This window comes from Nicotiana tomentosiformis, chromosome 2 (genome assembly GCF_000390325.3).
Source record: "Nicotiana tomentosiformis chromosome 2, ASM39032v3, whole genome shotgun sequence".
Taxonomy (NCBI): domain Eukaryota; kingdom Viridiplantae; phylum Streptophyta; class Magnoliopsida; order Solanales; family Solanaceae; genus Nicotiana; species Nicotiana tomentosiformis.
Window position 1 is genome coordinate 65,548,986 of NC_090813.1, and position 11,132 is coordinate 65,560,117.

An 11,132-nucleotide genomic window follows, 5' to 3' on the forward strand; every position below is an offset into this window, starting at 1 on the left:
ATCAAGTTTCCCTCTTTCTTTTCTTTCTTGATTTATGGTGTCTATGTATCTGTAGATGCATTTTCAGTACTGTAAAATTTGGTAATCTATGACCATGAAAGACATAATTTTTTTTATAAATTTTGTTGCAGTTGAATAATCTTGAGCTTGCTGTCAATCTTGCCAAAAACGGAAACCTTCCTGGTGCTGAGAATTTGGTAAGTTAAAATCCTGTTTCTCAAGGCACTATATTTTGAATTAATTTCTTGATTGGATGGAGATTAGAGTGTCAAATGGTGGGATATTTTTAATTTGATATGTTCATTGTATAAGGATTATTACCAGCTATATAGTGGAAAGAGAGAAGTGGACTGCAAAAAGTGCAACAAATCTGTTAATACCAGAACACTGATCAGGGAAAAAAATCTTCCACCACTTAACAGAACCATAAGCTAATATCATAGACATATAAAGTGGCACAACAACAGTCATAACATGATAGAAATTATATAAAGTTATCATCTTTGGCTAGTTTCTTGAAATACCTAGATCAAGAAAACATACAAAGAATACAGAATAGTTGGAAAATAGAAGAAAGTTGATGAGTAGGAAGAGGGAAGAAGTAGGGTGTGATGTGTTGGTTAATATAGGCAAAGTTATGAAGGAGCATGCGTTTTGGTTTATGGGGTTGTGGGGAGTTTGCAGAAAGGAGCAATAGTTTTTGGCATTACCAATAGAGATACAGAAAATAGAGCTTTGAGAGTTGGGAGGAGGAAAAAACTTACCTACACCGGGTATTTACACCATGTTAAGTTAAGCGTGTGCTGAAAAAATTCTCCTAAACTTTAGTTCAGTTAGTAACCCCACTTAGGCTATTATTGTCTTCACAAAAAAAGTCGTTAAAACATAAATTGAAAATTTCTTTTCAAGATTAAGTTTGATAAACTTTTCATGATCAGTAATAGTGTAGTTATGCAAAGTCAAGTGCAATTGATGAAGTTCTTTCGTATGAGTTTATTCTTTTTTAATATACATGTTTGCTGTTTCACAAACTAAGCCATTTACCTTTTGTGTGGTAATAGCATATCGAAATAAAAGGCCACACATATTCACCATTAGTAGACAACAGACAATATGGAATTTTAAGATGTTGAGTATTTTTATATTAATATTTATTCAAGGTTATGTGCAAAATATATGGTACTTAACTACGGTTAAGTACTAATAATTATAGTTAAATAAAGTAACATGTGTTATTTGTTTATTTGTTTATTGATCGGGTGTAAACACTCAGTACAGGTAAGTTTTTTCCGTTAGGAGGAGAGTAAGCTTGCACTTCTTGCAGTCTCCAAAGCAAATGGTATTTTTCTAATTATATTTGCCTACCCTTTGTTCTTTTCCTCTTTGTTTCGAGTTTTGTTTGGATTTGATAGAAATAGAGAGAGAAAATGGGTGTTTGATAAATTGGTATAATTTGGTCTGGTTAGTTGATATATGGCTCTATCTTCAATGGTTACAGAGAAAAAGCATTTTGGTTAAGAGGTGGTGTCCCTTTAAAAAGTATTTTCTCATTCTGTAAATTAAAATAGTATAGTATTTTCTTTTGCATTTTTGCACTTTTGTCCAGACAACCTTCTCATATATGTGAAAATGATATAAAGCAGTATTTCCCCCTCACTGTTCTTTATTAAGCAGTATTAAGAGTCGGTTTGGTTTGTCCATTCCTAGTTTGATATATTATAGTGATTAATCTCAAGGAAGTGGTTCTATGATAAATTAAAAATGTTAGTAAAAGTTTTCATAGCTCTTGAAGAATAATTTTTCAGAGGTCGTTTGGTTAATGATGTCGGAGTAATTAATCTCAGGTACGAGTGTGCATGGTCACGCGATTTTGAAGCTGAGGTACGAGTCGTTTTCTTTAAGAAATGTTCTGATAGGTTGTCTGATATGCTTCGGACTGCTCGAGAAAGTAAAAAGAGGCCAAGTTGGATTCTTGATGATTTATGGGTTAAACTTCTTGAATATTGGAACTCTTCGGAATTTGAGAAGAAGAGCGAACAGGGAAGGGCAGCCCGTTTGTCCAACAAGGGTGGCTCGGTGCATACAGGCGGCTCAATTAGTATGGCGGCTTATCAAAGAAGATTGGTAATGTATTTTTTATATTTTTCTTGATTTATAACTATTTTAGTTACTATTTTTTAACATATTATTTATTTTTGCAGGAAAAGGCTAAAGGAAAACCAGTTACTCATGATGAGGTGTTTGAGAAAATCCACATGAAGAAGTTGAAGGATGGAACAAAAACGACTTGGATTGAGCTGCGCGCTGAGACAACCCATGTAAGATTAACAACATTCTTCACATATATGAATATCAAAAATACATTTCTACTCATGGCATTCTGAAATGCTCTAAAATGCTCTATCATATGCTTGATGTTTAAGATGTGTTTGCACTTATTAGTGCAGTGAGCTTATATTGTACAATGCACGTATTGGATATTATTTCTTAGGCATATAGATGGTCCAAAGAAATCTTATTCAACATGGTTAGTGTTGGACTTTCTCCCAGTTATTACTCATATTCGTGGCTTGTGGATGTTTACTGCCACCAGAATAATGATATAGCAGTTGTCTCATTGAGAGATTGTGCAAGAGAGGTAGAATTGATAGTGCTGAAAAAGTTTTCCACATTTTGCAAACAAAGGGAGGTCTTGGGGATAGTCTAGTATATGCTACTCTTGTATATGCTTACTTTAAAGTGGGGAATCTTGACGTTGCTTCATATTTGTTAGACGAGATGTATAGAAGAAGGCTAATGATAATTCTCAAAATCTACAAAAGTTTTAATGCTTCTTACTATGATGAGAATAGCCTTTTAGATATGTTTTGGAGTAATGTGGTACAAAGAGGTCTGATTTCAAGAACCGTTTACAATGACATCCAGCAATTAAATATATAGTCTTACAAACAAATTGGCTGCAAAAGCTTTTGGCTCTTGAGATATGGTTATAGTAGCTGGATGGTGTGACATAAGCATCGACACTCTATGTTGTTTTTTTATGATTCTAGTTGTTATGACGAGAGCACACACTGTCAACTTCTCTCTATTATAAACTTGTGATTCCAGGCTAGAACTATTTAAGGAAAAGTCAGCATATTTCTTAGTTTCTGCATGTCCAACTATTGGTCCGAAAAGCATAAGGAACAAGGGATTTATTGGATGAAATGCCATGTGAAAAGGTTGGTGAACAAATGGCAATGATTAAGTCCAGCAAGGCTGCTACGCTTTTAATCTTTCCGTGTGTTTCACTTTAAAGTTTGAGAAATAAAGATACTTATTTGCATAAATTTTCTTTAGTAAAATTTACTTTCATAATAATTATAATTTTTTTACAGGATAATTTCAAACGAATCTTGGAGGAGTTCATTCAAAGCCAGTCGATTGATGATCAAGGTAGGCCAATCCAACCAACCCAAGAGGAGATCATGGACATGTGGATTAAGGTAGCTGGTGGCGTGCATAAGGGGAGAGTCTACGGCCTTGGATCAGAGTTTAGTCTCGGCCGTCGTACTTCTAGATTGTCTGGTTCTTATTCTTTGTCACATTGCTCGGTTGATCTGGATGAGTTTGAGCAATTGAATAGGAAGGTAGCGAAGATTACAGAGTTGTATCTTCAAGAAACGGCTGCAAGGGAAGAAGAGGCAAAGTGATGGGAGAAAGAAGATAGGCGAAGAGAGGAAGAGGAAAGGTGAAGGGAGGAAGAAATGAGGCGAAAGGACGATGCATTAAGACTTGTCACTAGTGATGTTAAAAGTTTTAAGTCTCAGATAAACTCCCTCTTAGCATCTGGTGCATTTCCCGTGCCTCGTTCTCCAGCAGCATCTGATGATAACTAAAGAGTAGTTTCTTTTATTAGTTTGTCTTAAATGGTACTTGGATGTTGAATTTGAATGCTGGATTTTTTGAGTTTTTGTTCTACTCTATGTTTTGTTGGATATTGTTTATAAAATAGATTAAATTAGATGTTGTTTATGAAATGGATTGAATTAGATGTTGTTTATGGTATTTGAATGCTTAATTGTATTTAGTCTTGTATTCATGGTTGTACTTTCTGTTTGGCAGGTGGTGTAATTCTAAAAACAGATTTTGTCATGAAAATATTTATCAGATTTCCCACGGATTTCCCACCAACTCTCTGGGAATTTTGCCCATATTTCTTCAATAATTTCAATATTTTTCACTGATATTCATGGGAATGTTTATAGTTTTATTTCCAGGTTATGCATATTTCCCACTGATTCCGTGGGTAAAATAAAAAAATAACTAAATTATTTTTATTACTTCCCACGGATTCGGTGGAAAACTTAGGAAAATTAAATTATTATATTTTCTTCTTTTTCCCACAGCGGTCGTGAAAAAATACACTGTGTGGCCCCACCAAATTCTCGTGAAACCTTTTGTGGGAAACTTTCTGGGAATTACCCATGAATGTCCTGGGAAATTATTTTTCCACCAGCCATTTTCCCACGGAGCGCCTCCGCTGGGAATATCGTGGGAATATTCAAATTTCACACAGATTTCCCACCTATTCTTCCCTGTGAAAAGACTGCATTTCTAGTAGTGCGAGTGCCAAAAGTTTTGAACGTAGTCATATTACAATTTACATTGTCTAATAGGGTATAAATTTAATCGGTTTGGTCTATTCGGGTTTCAGTTCGGGTTATTCGTCTTTGGAGTTAATATAAACAAATCGATCGAGCAAAAAGATTACATAATAATTATGATAACTTGAAAAAAAAAGCATAAATATTCAACTGGATTATGTATTTTGCACAAAAGAAAAGACTCGTTATCACTTTATATTTAGATACTTAAGGCAAAAACTTATACTAATAAGCACTCTAAATATTAAGTAAGTTTACAGATATTTTTCAATTTATATTTTTCATAAAAATTAACTCACTCGATATTATATACAATTGTCCTACTTTAGAGCAATCTGACAAAAAAATAAACTTTCATCATTGATTAAAACAATAACTTATTCAAGGATTCTTTTTAATTTTTTTAATTTTTTGGGTTTCTGCAAATAGATTCTCAGAGTTGTGATCCTGTAGAAAATAATTAATTTTTCTTTATCAGATCTATTGATAAATCACGGAGAAGTTAGGAAAGTGCAACAATAGAGATTTCTTTGAATAAAAATAAACTAATAAGATCAAAGAAAAAGTCAATAGGACCTATTAATAAACAAAAAAGAGCAATTAAGTAAAAAGCAAGAAGAAACATCCCCCACCATTTGGGTGAAAGTGGCACTGCCTTGCCAGCGGCACCTTGAACCTTTTTGTTACGAGGATGCCATATTTGTATATATTCCTTCTATATGTACATGCATGTACATATACTATTACATAAATTTAGCCAAAACTTGCGGGTGGCGTACCACCCTGTCCCTTACATGTAGATCCGCCCATAAGATAGATAGTCATGGCGTTTAATTCAAAATAGTGAACTTGAAGCATTATAAACAGTTTATGCTCATACGAAGAATTAAACACCATATAAAGAAAAAGAGAACTTTAGCGCTTTAATTGTGCTGTTTCTAAAATTCATAGGAAAAAAAATGAAATGCAATAAAAAAATCAGGTATTCCATAATAACCTGAACTGATATAACATATAAAATTCTGGCTAGGTGCAAGGACGCCTACTGACAATGTTTATTGTTAAGTATAAGAAAATTTTAAATTATTAATATTTATAATACTCCCTCCGATCTACTCTAATTGAATTTTTGGTTATTTTTACACATAGTAAAGAATTCACCTTTTAGCATTAATTAATAATAAAATTGACCATATTAACTTTAATTTGTTCATTGGAAGTACAACAAATACTCCTAGGCTCTTTTACTCCAAGCGCAACTTTAAAAAAAAAAAGTTAATTTCTTCTTGATATTTAAAAAAGTTAAATATTATGGACCATAAAAAAAGACCAAAAAATCAATTAAAGTAGATCGGAGGAAGTATAATCAACTAAAAGAGGTAATTGAACTCACCTTTTTTTCTTACAAAATATGAGCAATATATGAGTTAGAATGTTTAATCATTTCTTTTATAATCGTATATGAGACATCATATACAATAATCGCAACAATAACCTTTTAATTTGCAATTGTTTATTATTATATAACTTCAAAAATAACCTAAAGGTTTGAAATTTACCTCAAAATCACAAGCAAGTTCATCCCACAGGAACTACCAATAGTTTATGATAAGAAATATGGAATAGTGACTTCTTTTTATAATTTTAGTTTTAAAATTCTAGAAAACCAAAAATTTCTTTGCATCCTACGACAATTTTGGTAAAAGAATACTAAACCATAAGTGACATTAATTAATTGCTGGGTGATTTTGATGAAAGAACCCTAAACTTAAAAAGTGACATTAAAGCATGGCTTTTTCACACTATAAAAGTTATTGTACAACCGTAAATATTTGAAATATAGAATATTCTTCAATTTGTATTCTCCTTATTCTTTCTAGAAAGAACTTCCAGTTAATTGAATAACCCACTACGCTAGTAAATTATAGTTAAACAAAATCAACAACAATTATGGTAAAAGAATACTAAAATTACAGTGACATTAAATTGCCGGCCAGTTTTGGTAAGAAAATCCTAAGCCAAATGTGATCTTAACTGCGGGTGAAAAATTTGAGTGACATTAATTGCCGGTCAGTTTGGTAAAGAAATCCTAAGCCAAAAATGACTTTAATTGCGGATGTTGAACCGAGCTTTTTTTTTTTACACTATAATTTAAATTATTTATATTTATAATTACAATAATATCCAATATAAAGTATACTTACTATAACAACAACAACAACAACAACCCAGTGAAATCCCACTAGTGGGGGTCTGGGGAGGGTAGTGTGTACGCAGACCTTACCCCTACCCCGAAGAGGTAGAGAGACTGTTTCCGAAAGACCCTTGGCTCAAGAGGACAAAAAAACAAAATAACACATAATAAATAATTATCACCACAGAAATCATAGGAAAAATAGGAACAATATGAAATCCAGAAGAAAGATGCAAAGCAAAAACAAAAACGATAGCTGGTAAATAGGTCCGATACTGAAACGCAAAATAGTAAGACACGACATTGCCACTAGCTAGCTTAGACAAAAATCCTACCAGACTAATCTCACAACGGTACGAAATAAGACAAGACTCAACTACCTCCTAACCTACAACCCTAATACTCGACCTCCACATCTCTTCCTATCAAGTGCCATGTCCTCGGAAATCTGAAGTCTCGCCATGTCCTGCCTGATCACCTCTCCCCAATACTTCTTCGGCCGCCCTCTACCTCTTCTCGTGCACTCCACAACCAGCCGCTCACACCTCTTTACCGGGGCATCTGGGCTCCTCCTCTATACATGCCCGAACCATCTGAGCCTCGCTTCCCGCATCTTTTCATCAATGGGAGCCACGCGCACCTTATCCCGAATATCAACATTCCTGATTTTATCCATCCTAGTATGCCCGCACATCCACTTCAACATCCTCATTTCTGCTACTCTCATTTTCTAGATATGTGAGTTCTTAACAGCCCAACACTCAGCCCCTTACATCATGGCCGGTCTAACCACCGCTTTATAGAAAAAAGGCGAACGAAATTTCCTTAAGGGATTTCGTACTTTTAATATAACTAATCTCTATACTCGTGTGTTGCATGAATATCTTGTGTCAAATATTACAAATACGTACCATAAGTAATTGTTAAAGTTAGATGATGAGTTGCTTAAAATAGAAGTTATATATATGTAGTGCAAACCAAATCATAATAATGTTGTGATAATCAAATAATAAATTGGAACTAAATAGTTTAAAATTATAAAATGATACGAATAAATTTATAAGTCGGTTAAAGAATGCAATAATATTTAATATTAGTTTTTATTCAAGTTGTTTATCGTAATGACAAGTATAGTAAGTTTATCCAAATTCATAATTATTTTCAACTTTACCAGTTATAGTTGTTTAAAAAGTTCTAGGTATTAGTAGAGTAGGAATTTGTTGTCGGCATATGTGGAGTTTAATTTGGAAAGAATTCTATTCTTGGGTAATATATTTGAAATATTACAATTATATACACCTTTAACTTAAAATATTAAGGGTATAAAAGTCTATTAAAGTTTTGAGGATATTTTAGTCATCTAACATTTAGCATAGATTATTCGTGATTTTATAATAATAGTTTCTATGAACGTGTGTTACACGTTAATAATGACACATAAATATTTAATCAATTATAAAATAGCAAATTCAATTAATGAGAAAATTGCATATACATTCAGGAAGAAGAATTTTCATAAAGCAATTCACGTGGAAAAATAAAACAATCATTTAAATGTTGAAAATCAATATTATTAGATTAATGTAGTACTTGAATTTAAAATGATTGGTATTATCTAAATGTGCAAAAGTGATCAATTTAATTTAGTTAGATGTATGATATACTCTCTCAGTTTAAAAAAGAATGAACCTATTACTATTATTTAGGGAGTCAAATAAGATTTTATTTGGCCATATTTTTTGTAAATAATTTTTAAATATTTTGAATTGTTAATATTTTTTACTTATAGTACTTTTTATACAATTTCTAACTTAATTAAAGAATTATGTCCGAATTTACATAAAAAATTAATCAATTAACCCTTGTACTCCGAAAAGGTTCAGATAAATTAAAATGAAGGAAGCATGTACTTATAGTTTATACTTTATACTTTATACTTATGCATTGTAACCATAGAAGAAGGCTGATATTTGGAGCTTAATTTTGAACCCAAAAAAATAAGTAGTCAGCAAGTGATCAACGGTCAAACTTTTTTCTGGATACTAAATATTTTGGATGGACACATATTTTTTCCACCTGGTTCTTCTTTTTTCTTTCTCAGATTGCTATAAAAAGTCTTTTATTGCTAAGGAAAATCTAGTGCAAAGATTACGGGTTAAAGATACTGGAACAAATAATGTTTAGAATATAAACTCGGATAATAATCTTGTGAGTATCAATTTGAGTTAATTAAGAGGTGTATGACATCTTTTATATGTTAATTTATGGTTATATCCAAGTGTGATACATTGAAACTTGACGTCTATTATAAAATTTAAAAAGAAAATATTATTAATTTACTTTAACAAAACTAACTTACATTAAAGAATATTTCAGCAAGAATAAAACTATTGCAAATTGTATTGAAGACTTCTATAGTTACATGAATATCAACATTGCAAAATTAAAGAAGAATAAAACTAGGGGTGGCATGTGGGTCGGGCCCGGGCCTAAGTGAGTTTCGCAGGCCCGGTCCTAAGTGATCCGGTCCTAGGCGGGCCGGTCCTAAGTGGTCCCGGACTTCGCGGGCTTCTCGTTAGAACCGGTCCGGGACCGGGACCACGAACTAGCGGTCCCGTGTTAAGTGGGCCAGTCCCGGGCCTAAGCGGGCCCAACGAAAACTTTTTATTTTTTAAATTATTTTTATACAAGTTAGAGAAAAAAATGGTAATAAAAATATCTAAGGCAATTCCTAGTAATTATATTATAGAATTGTCACCTAAATTTTTTAATTCAAATTTAAAGACAAAAATATTGTAAAGAGATATTCAAAGCAATGCGTTATAATATATATACTATACTATACTATATATACATCTTAAGATATATGAGCTATATTCGATTTACTTCTTATACATCTTAAGATTTATACATTAATATTCGATTTATATACTATATATACATCTTAAGATATATATCTATCTATATATATATATATACATCTTACTATATTAAGATGTATATATAGTATATCGTAAGATGTATACTATCGAATATGGCTTATATACTATGTATATAGTAAGATGTATATATATATATATATATATATATATATATATATATATATATATAGAGAGAGAGAGAGAGAGAGAGAGAGAGAGAGAGAAAGAGTATAGTATATACTATATTATACTATATGTATAGCTTAAGATATATAAAAAGACAAAAATATTGTAAAGGGATATTCAAAGCAATGCGTTATATTTTTATTATAGCATTAAAATATTATGGCAATATCTTTCTTAGTCTTCCTCCCCCTATGGAATGAGCACAACAAGGTGCTAATACCACCATTGAGAAGAAAAAGAAACTAATCAAGATGTGCCAAAATACAAGTTACATATTAATTTACATAGTATCTCTTACAAATTTCATAAATCCTTCAAGGTCCGGAGAAATTTCCGTTGGTGGTGGCGGAAATGAAGCTTGGTCATCACCGCTTCCAGGCGAAGCATCATCCTCCGCAAGTTCAGCTAGCATTTCTTCATAAGCTTCGTCTACCTCTGGTTGTGATTCAGCAAGTCCAAAATTTCTTCTTTCCGAACGGATCCAATCTCTGAAAAGTATTAATTTTTTCAAGCTCTCCCTCATAGACGCTCTATAATCACCGAGTTGAAGTCTTGCTTGACTGAAAGCGCTCTTTGATACCGCTGTTGAAGCTTGAATAGTTTAAATATCTCGGGCCATCCTTGAAAGAATCGAAAAGTATTTTTCTTTGTCCTTCCACCATTCCAAAATATTAAAGGAGCCGTCGGGATTCACTTCCTCAATTCCCTGTGACAAATAAACTCCAAGCTCATTTAGTTGTGAAAAATCACTAGTACTAGAACCTTGAGAACCCCTGAACCCTGCCCAAGCACTAAGTGCTCTTACTCCCGCAGTTATTTTAGATGATTGAGAACTAGAAGAAGAAGGAGTTGGAACATTTGATCTAGCATGATCTAATGCAACTTGATAAGCATTATAAATAGTTTGAACATTTATTTTAATTGAGGCTATTACGTCCGCAAGTGTAGACAACTCCTCATCTTCAAGTGCTAAACCATTATAAATAGTTTCATACCAAAATTGAGGACCTCCTAATTTCATAGTAAGATTTAACAATGCAGCAACACCATAAATAGGGGGAATAAGGAAAAAATATTTTTTAAATTTTTTTCTAATGGAATCAATAGCAAGTTGATAAATTTCCCCACCCTCTGAAAAATGATCAAACAAATTTGCAAGTTCTGCAATATAAACTAAATAGTTAG

General features: G+C 32.5%; 1 protein-coding gene across 1 annotated transcript; it reads left to right on the top strand.

Moving 5' to 3' along the window:
- Nucleotides 1–95: 95 nt before the first annotated feature.
- On the top strand, nucleotides 96–3,958 carry LOC138906520 (uncharacterized). The gene is made up of 5 exons (XM_070195481.1): nucleotides 96–197; nucleotides 1,845–2,124; nucleotides 2,202–2,318; nucleotides 3,378–3,688; nucleotides 3,773–3,958. Exons 2-5 carry the CDS (start codon nucleotides 1,927–1,929, stop codon nucleotides 3,876–3,878), a joined length of 732 nt encoding a protein of 243 aa, XP_070051582.1. The 5' UTR covers nucleotides 96–197; nucleotides 1,845–1,926; the 3' UTR covers nucleotides 3,879–3,958.
- The last annotated feature ends 7,174 nt before the right edge of the window (nucleotides 3,959–11,132 follow it).